Below are 15,137 nucleotides of genomic sequence, written 5' to 3'. Positions count from 1 at the left end.
TTATTGTATATGAGTGTTTAAAAATGCTCCAGAATACCTCCACCAAGTTGGTTATACATTGTAGCCATTTAACAGCAGCTTTGTAGAAATCTCTTTGTAACTTAAATCATAGCAAGCTTGCTAATCAGTAAGCACTCGGAGAGGCCTTTGCCGCGTGCCCACAACAGCAAGTCGCGCGCAGTCGCGCAGTTCTAAGCACCCTCCAGAGTCCTGTCACACTGCCTCCATCCAAGATGGAGCAAAAAGTGCAGAGTTTTATGCAGATGCTAGCAGGTGCTAGCAGAGCAGAGCAACGGGGGCCTGTTGTACCGCCTCCATCCAGGATGGAGCACAAAGCGCCGGAGGCCTGTTGTGTCGCCTCCATCCAGGATGGAGCACAGAGCGCCGGAGGCCTGTTGTGTCGCCTCCATCCAGGATGGAGCACAGAGCACCGGGGGCCTGTTGTGTCGCCTCCATCCAGAATGGAGCACAGAGCACCGGGGGCCTGTTGTGCCGCCTCCATCCAGGATGGAGCACAAAGCGCCGGAGGCCTGTTGTGCCGCCTCCATCCAGGATGGAGCACAGAGCACCAGAGGCCTGTTGTGCCGCCTCCATCCAGGATGGAGCACAGAGCGCGATACTGAGGTGGGCGCTAACAAGAGAGAGCATACCTGTGTATAGGCGCCCGTCTCCGTGTATAAGCGCCCATCTCTGTGTATATAAGCGCCCATTCCTGGCCATTTCCTAACTTGCAATGCAGCCTATAACCCTAAACCCTAGAGTGTCTACAATATGATGTTTTCCTGATCGCACGCTGTTGCGCGATCAGGTTATTAATACAATACTGTGTGATGACACAGTATTGCTTCATAGGAGTGTCTACAATATGATGTTTTCCTGATTGCACGCTGTTGCGCGATCGGATTATTAATACAATACTGTGTGATGACACAATATTGCTTCATATGAGTGTCTACAATATGATGTTTTTCCTGATCGCGCGCCGCTGCACGATCAGGTTATTAATGCAATACTGATTCATTACATAGTATTGTTTCATATGAGTGTCTGTACCATGTTCTTCCTAATTGCACACTGCTGCACGATCGGGTATTTTTCTTGTTGGCCACTGAATATTGCCATTTGACAGTATTTACATCTGAAAGTGCTCTCCAGAGTGCATTTTACCCTTTTCACAGTGTTTGCAGATTTTTAATCACACAACCCACATTTTAACCACCAACCCCCCTCCAAAAAAGGGGTAGAATGATAGCAACACAATACTCCTTCACTGTCAACTTCTTTCCAGAGACCACCTCTTGCATCCAGCGTTGGCAGCATCATGTCGCTTCTGTGGGCCATCTGCCCAGGTTTGAGCTGCCTTGGGGGGGTTATTACGAGGAACCAGAGAGTTTGCCCGAGGACCCTCCAATAGGGTCCCAGTTTGCACAGGACTTTAATCAGGAGATCGAGCACGCGAACGACAACGATCATCCAGCGGCGTCGTTGTACCTCGCCGAGCTCGAAGAAGAAGTGCAGGGCGCTGACAACCGGTGGCTTCTTCCCTCTCCAGAGATACTGACAATCAGCCTCACCTCTTCGCCTACCTACTACTGCTCTCGCACTCTGTCACTGTCTATTAGCTGGAAGGCTGAGCGAGCGCTGTCTAACAAGGCTGCAGCAAGGCCAGACGTCGCCGAAGCAACGGCATATCAAGCTGCGCTCGACGAGAGTGTGGACGCAGTGGAGACAGAGCACATGGAATGCGAGAAGTGAATTGTATATTGTATAAATCATAAATTCAATCGTCATGTTTCTTGGTGTAGTAAATGCTATTATGGGACTCCTGGAGCAAATCTGCAGACAGTGGCTGATTATTTGTCAGCAATGTGCAAACTAGCCAGTCATTCAAAGCATAGCTAACGCACAACGCACATTGCTGTCCGCATGGCGAGATGTTCGTCATTAGTCATTTAAGCGTGCTTTTACTCGCTGCTAGCTGAGTGTCCGCTGCTGGCGATCTTGCATGTAAGAGATAAATATTTCTACTCCCAGCCATTGAAATGCATGATTGCTATCTTCATGATTAGGCCACCAGCATGTGTGGATTGCAGGATTGGGTAATACTACATCGCTCGTTCCGCCTGTATGTGGTCGCCACTGGTCACCTTATGCAGTGTGGAAGGCTATGATCAAAGGCACTTTAACTTCTTCCTGCAAATGTGCAGTCGCCACTGGTGGCCACATGCAGCCCGCCAGGTTGACCAAAGCTATTTGTGCTGTTTTCCCACAAACAACAACAAAACACATATGTGGTCGCCATTGGCAGCCATATAAAGCGTAAGATTGGCTAATGCTGCTCGACTAATTTCACTCATATATGTTCGCCACTGGACACCTTAACCAATTTGCAAGGTTATGACCAAAGGTACTTTAATGTCTCCCTGCCAACGTGCAGTCGCCACTGGCATCTGCATATCGCTGGCGAGGTTTGACCACAACTACTCTGCTGCTTCCCCACTAAATACGCAGTCGCCACTGGCGGTCGCTCTCTGAAGCATGCTGACCACAGCCACTCTGATGTACTTGGCCGCCTCTCTGCACACATGCAGTCGCCACTGGCAGCCACGCACTGCGTCAGAAGCAAGTGTCAAGTGGTAGCAGCCAGCGTCAAATGGTAGCAGCCAGCGTCAAGGGCAGGGGTCGGTGCTTGAAATGGCCCCTACCGACCCCTACAAGTGCTCATAACCCTAAGGCATAAGGCATAAGGCATTTCCTAACCTGCAATGCAGCCTATAACTCCATCTGCCAATTTTGCCGAGGGCCGGCCAATCACAACGCGGATAGTCATAATGCTCATTACGCATCCATCCGACGGCTTCAGCTCCGGCACGCGGTGTCCATGGTACTGCCCCTCCCCAATGTCCCATGGCGCAAGGTATAAGTATTTCCTGGAATAGGCTGATGAGTGTCATCACGAAAGCATCCGGAGTACCTCACAGTACTCGGACCTTCGCATTCTAGTTTCACCTCAGCAACATCGCCTTGCCTCGCTTCGCTCGGCTCGGCTCCCCCCAACCCTAAAACTCCAAGTGTCTTATTGCATCCCATTTGGGCAAGAGATGCGACGCAAGCTTGCAAGCAGACTGGGCAGACTCGTCGGCAAACCAATAGGGGGTTTCAAGTGCCCAATCTTATCTTATCACTGAGTTGAGACTTAGAAAAATCACATCTGGTCTGCTTTGCCCGCAACTGAAATCATGTCCTCAAACTCAGTTATCTCTTGCAACCTGGTCAACACATATATTTTTGGGCTCGCACAGATCACCTCTATTAGGAATTCAAGTTATAAAATGCAGACTGTCCAGGTGATTGTGGGAAGTCAAGAGCTGTCTTCTCTGGCTCCAACCTAGCAGTCAGTAGTCTCTCGGGTGTGTGTTTGCCATGCTTGACAGGCCTCACAGCTGTCAAAGAGGTAGAGATATCTACGGGGAGCTCTTGAGAGATCCTACTTAATGGGATACGTGGTGCGATATGCATAGTAGGCCACCAAGTAATGGCAGGACACAGTGAGGATAGCCCAGAAGCACCACCAGCTAGCATCTTGTTCGGCAAATACTGACAGTTCAAATTACTAACATGACAGCATACAGCATGAATGGAAACTTACCTGGTGCAAATATCCAAGTTGCTGATCTTGAAACTTGTCAGCTGCCACTTCAGCTGATAGTGCTGCAGCCACCATGGATGATATCACTGTTGGCCCATGCTTCACAGCTCGTGGTTTCAGCGCATACTTAAGTGGTAATGGTGGCTGCACAGGGTCGGCCACTGAATTCCTCTTGATGAAAGGACTTAATTCATTGAGGTGCTGAATCTTGGCAGGCAGCAGGCTATCATCGTCCACTGCTGATGAGTCACATGTTTTGACCACCTCATTGCAGTGCCAGTGAAAAGGAGCAGTGCACAAACAAGCCAACTTGGGTGTATGCAGCATGGAGAGGTATGGCGATGCACTGTGGGGCTTTAAAATGTCTCAAGTAGCAAGATATCACACTGACCCTGGACGTCACAGACACCCTGCTGAAGCCTGATGAGGAAACACTTCTCCACAAGTGCATGGTATATACCATGCTCCATATTTTAGTTGACTTTGGTGGCGAGGCCTTTGCCCAGTTTGCAAAGATAGTAGAAGACACACAACCCAAGAGCAATGAGAAAATTCCAGTTCACCGCACAGCAATCCATCTTCTGCCATACATCAATGTCGATGAGTTAACAATAACAGAGAATGCTGAGGTGCTCAAAAGAATTTATAAGCACTTACAGTATATTCCAAAAACTCTGACCTGCTGTCCACTGGTACTGTGAAGATTATAAGTGGTGATCAACTATCCATATCTTGCATCTGAACTGTTCAGCAGAACTGTGCAGGTCATGACAACATTCGGAACTCTCTCATCACTATTGTCCACTCATCAGGGTTGTTCTACACCCAACTCCATCTCGTATTTGATGTTCTGGAGAAGCACTGAAGTGACCAAAGCATAGGTGCTCATGATCCCGCATCGCTTGTTTTCTACAACACCGTTCTTGACCAGAAGCCCATCACCATCTCTAGCTTGCCTCTCTACCATGTCTGTAGAGATCTCATCTTTGTCTCTCTTTTTGCTCAAGTGCTTCACTGCTTGAAGCTCAGGCTTGTCATTGATCATCCTGCCAAAGGGTACCCAGAATTATTCTCATTCAATAACTTGTATCACCATGTAGAAGAGATTGTTGAGTGGTTCACCAACAACCTAATGGTCGATGAGCTGTGGGAGGCTAGAGATGAGGCAGTATATATGTAATAAAATGACAACTCCACCATGCCAGAAGGTGACATGATGTTTGAGAACTCAATTTTGTTTCTGCGCGACACCTTGTACATTCGTGAGTTTACTGACACTATCAAGGTCGGAGACTCTGGAAGAATCTTGATTATGATCAAGAAATTTGCACCTCTTTACCACAGACTTGGGCAAACAAAGTATGCACATCAAATGCTGCATCTTGTGCACAACCTAGAGCACATTTGGCCTAAACCTCTTTGGTATATGCATCTGCTTCTGTTTTAACACATGCAGGTAATAACCAACACTTGCTGTAGACATATCATCATGATAAACTGGGTTGTGAACCCCTCAGGTCATCCAAAGGGATTCATCCCAACAGACTTGCTGTAAGAGCACGAAAACCTGCTCATCAAGATTTGTCCTGAATCAGCCTTGTCATGAATGGATAATAACCAGTTTCTGCAGACGCTATACAAAGTGCAAAGGTCAAATGCATTTGCAGAATGGCTAGAGTCAATTTCACCCTGCGTCAACTTGCTGCAGGAACTCAAGCGCAAAATCTATGACATCCTGGGAGGCTGACAAGGCAGTAAACATGCATCACCAGATCTCAGGCTGTCAAAGGATATTCAACAACTGGTACAGTCGCTCTGCATCCATAAGCCATACAAGATGCAAAAGGGCTACACGCTAGAGGCAGACAATAGGCAGATCAATAAGGCTGTGGTTCTTAGACTGAACCAACTTTCTGGGCCTCTGAACAAGTACAACTGCTTGTTCGATAGTCTCTGTGAGCACCAATGGGCATTGCCTCTTATTGGAGACTGCCCCAGCTGGATTAGGACTAACTCAGATGTCGATGCGAGACCACCAGCTAAACCATCAGCTGAGCCATCAGAGGGTCATCTCAAGAATGCTATCACTTTATGTGTGTGACTGTACACTTCACATAAATGTCTGCTATCTAATCATAATCATAGACAAGCTCGGACAGGAGCTTACAGTCAGATAGCGATAGTAACTTGTCTGAAGATTGCAGTTGGGATAGTACTTCAAGTGCTGGCAACTCTGATACAGAGTCACAGTCAGGCATTAGCACCTCCACAAGTTTGGTCAACATGATTGTCAACTGCAGGGTGTCTATCTTGAGCTCTAGCAGAAGCCTTTCTTTGGACACAGCAGGGTCAGAACAGCAGAAGGGTGAAGATTGGCTCGTTGAGACAGTTTTCTCATTGGACACTGAGGATGATATTGATTTATACATGTACTAAGTGCCTACTAACAGGAAAACCACTTTGTTTTGTGTTAATCAGATGTCCGAGCATGGAGCAGTTGATTTTGAGTCTGCGAGCAAGTCGCAGAGACACAATTTTTCTAAGTTCCAACTCATTGGTACCCAGCCCACCCAGTGCTTATTTGACCCCCTTGGTTGGATGACAAGACGGCCCAGCCAGTTTCACAAGAAATTGGCATGGGACAAGCCTACATCTGGTCTGCTGAAGTGCAGCATGTGCTGTGTTGTCCCTGAGTCCCCCAGATAATGTGCTCCACATTATACTTCCTTATTTAAATATGACGTATGCAGAGCACACTCGGCTCTAGTGCCAGTTCATTCCCTGCTGTGTTTCTCTTAGTCTCAGCTTCCTAACAAACATTGTGTATTGGTCTGACTAGATTAGAAAGTACATAACCTATAAAAGAACATGTAGTAATATTTCTGGAATTTACTGTTGATTACTTATCAATTCCCCACCTGTGCAAATTTAATTCACAACAAGTGTCAATACACTTTATGTTCCCACACCTTGGGGCAAAGTTTCGTGACAGTGCTGAAAAGCTTCTAAGGTGCCAGTCTGTACAGGACAATTCTTCATTACATTTAGAAATTGTAGTCACATTAAGTCTGGCAACCTTGTTGTCACCTACTGTTCTATCAAGGACATGGTCACTAATACTCTCACAAAGGCTTTGCCATCTATGAAGGTTAAGCACTTTGCTTCTGCCCTTGGCCTTGCAAAGGCTTGAGGGGAAGTGCTGGATTTTGTGTTTGTGCACTCTCACACACATGTCTCAGAATGGCACGGACTCCTATTGGACAGGATTTATCAGATAGCATGTTTGTTATTTTGTTTCTGACTAACCAGTTGCTAAGGCACCTGCCACTTTCCTTATTTACTTGCTTTTCCTGTTGTGCATGCTCAGAGACCTCCTTTCTTCTGAGCATGTATATATCATCTCATTGTTAACACTGTAGAGTACTGACTGTATTGCAGTACAGACTGAGCATCTGTTCTGCTAGCCTCAAGCACACCCGACAGTCAAAGCCAGGCCCTGCATGTGGGGAGCTCATCTATGGAGAGTTTCTAGACTCCACCCAATATGCTTAGCATCACAGGACTCACCGCTGGTGAGCACCACAACACATTCTGCTAGTTGCTGCAATGTGATCGCAAATGGCCAGCGCTGCATATATGGCACAATAAGCTTGCTAATAGTATTAAAGTGCTGTATGCCTAATGCAATGAGCTCACTAGCACACATAATGCTACATGCAAAGTGATATAACACTGGTCTATCATTTTCATCTACCACATGGGAGCCTCTCAATTCTGGATGATTTCCAATACTATTGGTGGTGTGAACAGATTCAAAGTTAGTAGATCTATCCCAGATTTTGTCTCAGTTCATTGTGCCTCTCTTCAATTAGTAGTATTGCAGATACATTCTGCAGATGCTTAAACCTCTACCAGGCCATACCTTCCACCACTTGCATGGTCCCTTGATAGAGGTTGATTTGGCAAGTATCGGTCCTACTTATTTGTGCTTTGCCGGTTGTTACTTGAACAGTCTCAGAGTCAGTGGCACAGTGCGCGACGTCAGGGGCGCGAGGAACAATACGATTACAAATAGACAGCCCACGCCTGATCCTGAAGTGGCGCATCCAATTTGAAGGTGGCAGCTTGGAAGTAGAAGTGTACATGAAGCACATTAGCCATGTTCCAAACTTATAGCCTACATTATGAGCGAAGGTAACATCAACAACCACTGCATCTTTGATATGATGACGTCGGAGCTTGCAGGGCTTTCATTGCGCAGGGCCATGTTGTTATAGCCTTGCGGCGAGTGCACACCGACCCCGACGCCGTGAAAAGGACAGCGGCATGCACCGATGCGGGCCCGCGGAGAATGAGCGGCGGGCCGCGGCAGGCGCGTCGACCGGAGGGCTGGGTAGTCTACACAGAATGGATAAAGCTGCTGGAGTCAGCGACGGACAGCACGCGGGGCCAATCGTGGTTAAATTCAAAACGGAGGACACGGTCGAGCTCTGTAGACGGCACAGTCCTACACAGAAGAGCCAAACTCGCGAGCTGAGTGCGCAAGTATCGACAGAGAACAGCGCATCACAAGCTCAGCCATAGACGCTGCTAAGTAAGTGGAATGAGTTGAGAGATGCTATTATGCGTCACATACCTTGTCCGTCCTCAGAGTCAGGCCGCCGAGGCACTCCATGGCATCTTGACATCTCGCCAGACGCCGCGCTGGCAGAGGACACGGTGTGTAAGATGGCCTTGAGCGGGAGGTAACACAAAATCGGACGAAAAGCTGAAAACACAAAATGGCGTGTGGTTCAAAGCGCGCACCTCGACTGCGAACAAGCCAGCGGCTGTGCGCGCCGGGAACAACACGAGATTTCGAAACTGTTTGCTATATGTGTTGCAACAAGCGTAACCCGGAGCCGTGATGATCTTCGTCGCACAGTACCTTTGAGATCTGACGGCAAAGGGAATAGCGTGGTATTGCTGGTGTAAAGTCGCGAGGCTCATACGCAGGAGGTCTCCTGTAACCCTAGAGACATCTAAAGCAATCAAACTTGCCACCAGCGCAGTCGAGGACTCTGATACCCCACGCACAGTCCGTCGCGATATTGTTAGTAAATTCTGGAAATACTGCTCGTCGGCGGTGCATCGCAAGGCGCTGTGCATCACCGCCTGCGCGTATTACGTAAGCGATATATTACCGCATGCCTGGGACTGACGTTGGTTCCGCTTCGCCCGCCCCCAGCCCTCGCTCGTTTGCCACCTCCTAATTCTCGTCTTTCGTCGTTGCCTACGCTGTTCTGAGCATCGTCTAACGCTCCAATGGTGCGGGCTCCCCCAAAGGCTCTCAAACTTGGCAAGGCTCTCAAGACCGCCGCTCGACTTCCCGTGCGCGTCTCGACAGGCAGAGCAAGTGGCAGGCACACTTTCTCGCCCCTTCCAGGAGAGAGCCCAGCGGTCATCCTTCGCATTCGAGTCTTGGGTTGCAGAGATTTGCTGGCAAAAGATAAGAATGGTGCGAGCGACCCGTACGTATTGCTGACATCCCTACTCCGACATCTTCCTTGACCATCTCCATAGATTCGTCGTGGTCTCGGTCTTGAGCAACAAGCAGCAGACACCTGTCGCAAAGCGCACTTTAAACCCCACATACTCTGCGAAAGATGCCACGTTTGACTTTTCCTTACATTTATCGCTCGCCGAGAAGCTCGGTGGCATAGAGCTCGTTGTCTGGGACAAGGACATGCTGAAGAAGGATTACCTTGGCGAAGTTGCGATACCTCTGGATGGCTGGTTCCGTGATGATAACGCATACTCCTTTGATGACCCTAATAATATGGTACGGCTATTCGCTATCCTCTCCGCGCTTGTCACTCAGCGCAGACTTAGCCATTCACGTTCAACGTGGTGTCTACCCGAAGCTCGACTCATGCAACCGGTACCATACAAGTAAAACTCGGATTTGTACAACCACCAGATGCCGTCGCCCACCGCAACTTTCATGGTATCTATACAGACCTTGTCAAGCTCTCAAGGCCAAGTCTTGTATCCGCACCACCGACCGAAGGTATTGGCACTACCCGGTCGCACGAAGCTGGACCTGAGTTTGAGGACGACGGGCTAAGCTCAGACGAAGGCGATTCTGCCTCCGACCTGGAAGACGATGAAGCGGCTATCATGTCTCGTTCGCGCGACGCGGCGACAACGCCGCATGCCATGCCAGACCCGACGCTCACGCCAAGTCCTACGCTTTCTGACACGCAGATGACACCGACTGCCTTATCGACGATGAAAAAGCTGCCCGCCAAGCGTCGGTCGCCGTCCTTTACTAAGAAGTTCCATCTGCGCCGGCCAAGCAACAAACGATCTTCGTCGCTTGACTCGACCACGATGCCCTCAACACTGTCTGGGTTGCCATCCATCACGAACTTTCATACCGACGCTCCAACACCTCCGCTAACTCCACCACCCAGTGCCGTAACCGTACGTCCTCCTGCAGGAGGTAAGGCGCGGTTCCCGAAGTCGTGGGGTGCCAAGAGCAGACACTACAACTTCTCTGCGAGCAACGATATCATCGGCATCGTACTATTGGAGATCAAGGGGGCGACGGATCTACCAAAACTGAAAAATAGTAAGTACTCATGCGCAAAGCGATGGTTTGAAGGCTCACAAGATACAGTGACGCGTACGGGCTGGGACATGGACCCTTTTGTCGTCATCTCTTTCGGCAAGAAGGTCTTCCGTACTCGCATTATAAGGCACTCGCTCAATCCGAACTGGGACGAGAAGCTACTCTTCCACGTACGACGGTATGAGAGCGCCTTCCAAGTACACATGACGGTCCTCGACTGGGACAAACTGTCGTCGAACGACCATGTTGGCGCCGCAAGTTTCTCAGTCTCGGAACTGCTCGCGAAGGCTCCGAAGAAGGACGACAAGACTAGGCTGTATCCTGAACATAACGACGGCACCCAAGACAGCCTGCAGGAGTTTGTCTTGCCTCTCCAGACCGAACAGCAGATGCCGTGGGAATCGAAGCACAACCCGGTGCTCACCGTCCGTGCCAAGTACCAGCCGTACGATGCTCTACGACAGCGCTTCTGGCGGCAATACCTTAAGCAGTACGATACCGACGATAGCGGCACAATCTCACGCCTTGAGCTTACATCGATGCTCGATTCGCTTGGCTCAACGCTCAGCCGAGAGACCGTCGACTCTTTCTTCATTCGCTTTGGCAAGGAGCCCAATGAAGTCCTCACTGTTAATGAGACGATTCAATGCCTCGAAACAGAACTCTGTCGTCCGCCTTCGGAGAAGAAGCGCATTGACGTAGACGACACCTCGTTCGACACTAGTGCGCCGGTCACTCCGAGCGTACTGGGCAGCAATGAGACACAGTTCGGCCTCAACCTCGACAAGCTTGATTTCTCCGGTCCGCCCCAGAATATTCCCACGCCTGATCCTGAGCCGCTTCGCAAGCCCACGCAACCAGCCCCACAGCCGACAGCACCGTCACAGCAGCCTCTCCACGAGGTTTTGGGGCTTTCCCGGACATCATCGCCGCGTAGTGTAGGCTTCGGTCGACAGGCGTCGTCGTCGTCATCGTCGGATGCAGAAGACTCGTCTGGCTCTATCTCGGGATCAGGATCGAGTTCGCCTGCTTCGGATGTGTCTTTTGAGCGCGTCATCAACGTCAAGAGCTGTCCGTTGTGTCATCGCCCCCGGATGAACGCAAAGGCGGAGGTCGATATCGTCACTCACCTTGCTGTCTGCGCGAGTCAAGATTGGGCGAGGGTCGACCGGATTGTCGTCGGTAATTTTGTCACGGCGAGTCAGGCGCAGCGTAAATGGTATACCAAAGTCATCTCAAAGGTCTCAAGCGGCGATTATCGCCTCGGCGCGGTACATATCTTTGTCGGTTCCGCTTGTCAGTTATATACTGATCGACAGCACAGAACTCAGCGAATATTATTGTGCAGAATCGCATGACCGGCCAACTCGAGGAGGAGAAAATGCAGGTGTACGTACGCCTGGGTATCCGTCTCCTGTACAAGGGTTGGAAGAGTCGTATGGAGGGTGCTCGTGCCCGCCGGTTGTTGAGATCACTTTCAGTCAAGCAGGGTATAAAATACGATTCACCCGAATCTGCACGCGATATCTTGCCCTTCGTCGAGTTCCACAAACTGAAAGTCGACGAGATCTTGAAACCGATCGCAGAATTTAGTGAGCGGTACCATAGCTTTGCCTCGGCTAAGCACTAACAATACATCTGGCAGAGACGTTCAACCAGTTCTTTTACCGCGAGCTCAAGCCGGGTGCACGACCTGTCGAAGCACCGGACGACCCATATCGTCTCGTCAGTGGTGCCGACTGCCGTCTCATGGCCTTCGAGACAGTTAATGAGGCGACGAAGCTATGGATCAAAGGCCGCGAATTCTCTGTGCAGCGCCTGTTAGGTGAAGCCCACGCATCGGAGGCTGAACGCTACAACGGCGGCGCCCTATGTATCTTCCGTCTCGCACCCCAAGATTACCACCGCTTCCACTCGCCTGTCGATGGCGTCATCGGACCCATAACACATATTACTGGCGAATATTACACCGTCAATGTAAGTCTTCTCCCCTTCATAATATGCTGTTACTGACGTTGCTGCAGCCTCAAGCTATTCGGACTGCCCTTGACGTCTACGGCGAAAACGCACGAAAAATTGTGCCGATCGATAGTCCTCAGTTCGGGCGTGTTATGGCTGTCTGCATTGGTGCGATGATGGTTGGGAGCATCAAGACGACATTAAACGAAGGGGATCAAGTCAAACGCGGGCAAGAGTTTGGCTACTTCGCGTTCGGCGGGTCGACTATCGTCGTCTTGTTTGAGAAGGGTGTTGTCGAATGGGACGAAGACCTCCTCATCAACGGCCATGCATGCCTTGAGACCCTGGTTCGTGTTGGCATGGGTATCGGGCGTAGTCGCCACTCGCCGTCACCGTAGTGCCCTCACCCTACCACTACCGTTAAGTCTGCACTCGATGACCACCACAGACATTTACATCGTTCATCCGGATCGTATCTGATATAATGCATTCCTTCGTTGCTCCACCTGCATGCATGTTCGTCCTAATGCCTCTACAATTTAGTCCAAGCTGTGAATTATTGCATTTGTCCTCCAATCCTGCATATTGCATACATTACGATGTACATACGATATATAATTGCTCTAGTGCTCAGTCTCCGCTTCCGATACTGCATCAATATTATGTGCGGTGCCAGATGGACTACTCATGCTATGACATACGAGTCCTCTCTAAGTTCTACAAAACCGGAGCACACTAATACTGTGCTACGGCCCGGGCGTGCTAGCAGCTGAGGTACTCGCATTTTTTCGCTGCAGGCACTGTTAGCTTAACACTTTGATTGGTTTCAGCCTTCTCCATATACGGTACGGTGAGATGGCCGAGCGGTCTAAGGCGCCAGACTAAGGATCTGGTCCGAAAGGGCGTGGGTTCGAATCCCACTCTCATCATAATTTTTCACACCTTTTGCTCATATACTACAACGAACCACGGCGAATCCACGCGCGTTTTCGGACTGGCAGTGGCTGCCCAAACGAGAGCCGGCTAAAAATGTCAGATTACTGCTGCCTTCGCCCAGTTCTCGGCCTGCTGCTCGATGCACTTCATAAGACGATGGTGTCACGCAAGCGCGTCCTTACAAAGAATACTGCACGTCTCGCGAATCCTAAGATCGTCCACAAAATTTGCAACCGAAGACGCGCACCGAGCTAGTAAGGTTGTGCATCTACCATCCGGATACGCGCCTGGAGGCCGACGTCGAATAACATCCGCACAAGTCGGCGTTGGTGCTGTCATTTCGTCTACCGGCACTGGACACCTACCTCAATGCAAGTGCGAAAGGTCGAGCAGAACGCGCGAGAGTGAGGGTGCAGTCAGAGACACGTATCGACATCCGCCAGTGACGGATCAGAAGGTTGTGTCTGGATTCTGTTAGAACCGTCACAATAAATACGTCGGACCGTCGAGCAAGGATACGGATACCAACTTGTTACGGCGTGGCCGCCACGCCCACATGCCCACTGCAGCCTTCCAGGTATGTTCGCACGAGATCTGCGCCTCGCGTATGATCCGCAGGCACAAGCATGCCTGGAAGCAGGACCAGCAAACCTTCTGAAGTCTGGCGCGGATTTCATATGGGAGGGTAAAGGCTGACATTAACTCGCGGGCGGAATCATGTGTCTCGCGTTTAGAGCTACAAACCACGAGGCTGAGGCCGGGACTACACAGTTCTGTGGACAGTCAAAGTAGACTGACCCAGTGCGGTGCGCACTTAGGATGGCATGGGTAGCCACCGGCTCGGGAAGCCGAACGAACTGCGCAAAGCTTCCGGCCCCAGCCAACAACCAGCCGCGAACTCCACTGCAGCGTGGCCGCCACAATGCCTCCGGAATCCATAAAGAAGGCAGGATAAATGCCTTCGGAACAAGTTGCAGTGATATCCAGAATGTGGGATTCTGTAGAGACCGTCGGGGATAACGTCAACTCGGAGGGGGTGTGAAAGAGACCAAGAACGGGTCTGTCCGTTTGGCGATCGAATGTGCGAGACGAAAATAGCAGAGGTGGGGAAGGAGAGCAATGACCATTATTGTTAACTGGTGGGCCGGGTTGGCTAACTTGCGAAGTGTCCGCTACGCCGACCCGGCCCCTGAGATTGAGAGACCGGATTCGCAGTGTCTATCCGATAATAGATGAAACCTGACACTGAAGAGACTGTTGCTGTAACAGCGATAGAACGGACAGGCCCTTAGATATCAGACATGTGCGTACCTCTAGCCCGACACATGTGCTGAGCGCTGAGATCTGGGAGCGCAGCCAGGGGGCGTAGCCATGGCACCACGACAGAGAGAACTTGTTATCTGCTGCTGCTGCTGCTAGGCATGGTGGACGATCCTCGAAAGTATATCATGTTCGTAGGTATGGAGTTAAGGCTATAAATCGCCGATGCTTCGCTTGTTGTCCGCCAGAAGTGGCAGTCTAAGGAGACTTTACAGCAGTACGCTTCCAGATGAGACACGTCCCACACCAAGTCTGATGTGTCCAAAATGAGGGTTGTGACCATGTCAGGGCATCGCCTAATGCAGCGTGCAACAATGGAACCGAAGAGTGCGCACTCCGCGGAACGTGTCGGCCAAGTATGTGCCAGCGCGACGCCCTCTACTAACTGGTTGGTGCAAGCCTATCGGCGCCATCCCGCCCGTAGCGGATCGGCACCCGCCCTGGGTTCGTCGCGCTTTCAAAATCAGGTACGGAACCAGGCTATCCACCGAGGCCGGCGCCGAAGAAATAGACAAAAGGAATCTGCTGAGAACGGAAAGAGATGTGTTAGAGAGTGTACGTGTGCAACGTGGCCGGGCTGCGTTAGCTTCGCGTGCAGGCCAAGGCCTGGAGGAACGGGAAGTTGCATGGGACTTGGAGGCGCCAAAATTCCCGGTGTTT

The 15,137-nt window shown here is 50.5% G+C and overlaps 4 protein-coding genes and 1 non-coding gene across 5 annotated transcripts; 4 read left to right on the top strand and 1 right to left on the bottom strand.

Annotated features, from left to right (window-relative positions):
- Window positions 1-1,245: 1,245 nt before the first annotated feature.
- Window positions 1,246-1,755, top strand: PHACADRAFT_193855 (uncharacterized protein; the record flags this gene model as incomplete). The annotated part of the gene is made up of 1 exon (XM_007393977.1): window positions 1,246-1,755. The coding sequence occupies one exon, from the start codon at window positions 1,246-1,248 to the stop codon at window positions 1,753-1,755; it is 510 nt and encodes a 169-aa protein (XP_007394039.1).
- A 1,557-nt stretch (window positions 1,756-3,312) lies between these two features.
- PHACADRAFT_27161 (uncharacterized protein) lies at window positions 3,313-4,694 on the bottom strand (the record flags this gene model as incomplete). Its single annotated transcript, XM_007392683.1, has 5 exons — window positions 3,313-3,597; window positions 3,650-4,003; window positions 4,041-4,145; window positions 4,307-4,344; window positions 4,475-4,694. The coding sequence occupies 5 exons, from the start codon at window positions 4,692-4,694 to the stop codon at window positions 3,313-3,315; spliced, it is 1,002 nt and encodes a 333-aa protein (XP_007392745.1).
- A 792-nt stretch (window positions 4,695-5,486) lies between these two features.
- PHACADRAFT_27160 (uncharacterized protein) lies at window positions 5,487-6,085 on the top strand (the record flags this gene model as incomplete). The annotated part of the gene is made up of 2 exons (XM_007392682.1): window positions 5,487-5,744; window positions 5,795-6,085. 2 exons carry the CDS (start codon window positions 5,487-5,489, stop codon window positions 6,083-6,085), a joined length of 549 nt encoding a protein of 182 aa, XP_007392744.1.
- A 2,792-nt stretch (window positions 6,086-8,877) lies between these two features.
- Window positions 8,878-12,854, top strand: PHACADRAFT_253246 (uncharacterized protein). The gene is made up of 7 exons (XM_007393976.1): window positions 8,878-9,159; window positions 9,212-9,470; window positions 9,521-10,262; window positions 10,311-11,533; window positions 11,587-11,854; window positions 11,908-12,239; window positions 12,287-12,854. The coding sequence occupies exons 1-7, from the start codon at window positions 8,954-8,956 to the stop codon at window positions 12,617-12,619; spliced, it is 3,363 nt and encodes a 1,120-aa protein (XP_007394038.1). The 5' UTR covers window positions 8,878-8,953; the 3' UTR covers window positions 12,620-12,854.
- A 216-nt stretch (window positions 12,855-13,070) lies between these two features.
- PHACADRAFT_t37 lies at window positions 13,071-13,150 on the top strand. Its single transcript has one exon. It is a non-coding gene; the product is annotated as a tRNA-Leu (tRNA).
- The last annotated feature ends 1,987 nt before the right edge of the window (window positions 13,151-15,137 follow it).

Source organism: Phanerochaete carnosa, assembly GCF_000300595.1.
Source record: "Phanerochaete carnosa HHB-10118-sp unplaced genomic scaffold PHACAscaffold_3, whole genome shotgun sequence".
Taxonomy (NCBI): Eukaryota; Fungi; Basidiomycota; class Agaricomycetes; order Polyporales; family Phanerochaetaceae; genus Phanerochaete; species Phanerochaete carnosa.
This window is presented reverse-complemented; position numbering and strand designations above follow the sequence as displayed.

Excerpts from the sequence above, each read along its gene's own strand:
- PHACADRAFT_253246 (XM_007393976.1), top strand. The coding sequence starts at position 8,954 with ATGGTGCGGGCTCCCCCAAAGGCTCTCAAACTTGGCAAGGCTCTCAAG. Across the intron at positions 10,263-10,310 it reads TCTACCAAAACTGAAAAATA|TGACGCGTACGGGCTGGGAC; the intron begins GTAAGTACTCAT and ends CACAAGATACAG. Across the intron at positions 12,240-12,286 it reads GCGAATATTACACCGTCAAT|CCTCAAGCTATTCGGACTGC; the intron begins GTAAGTCTTCTC and ends ACGTTGCTGCAG.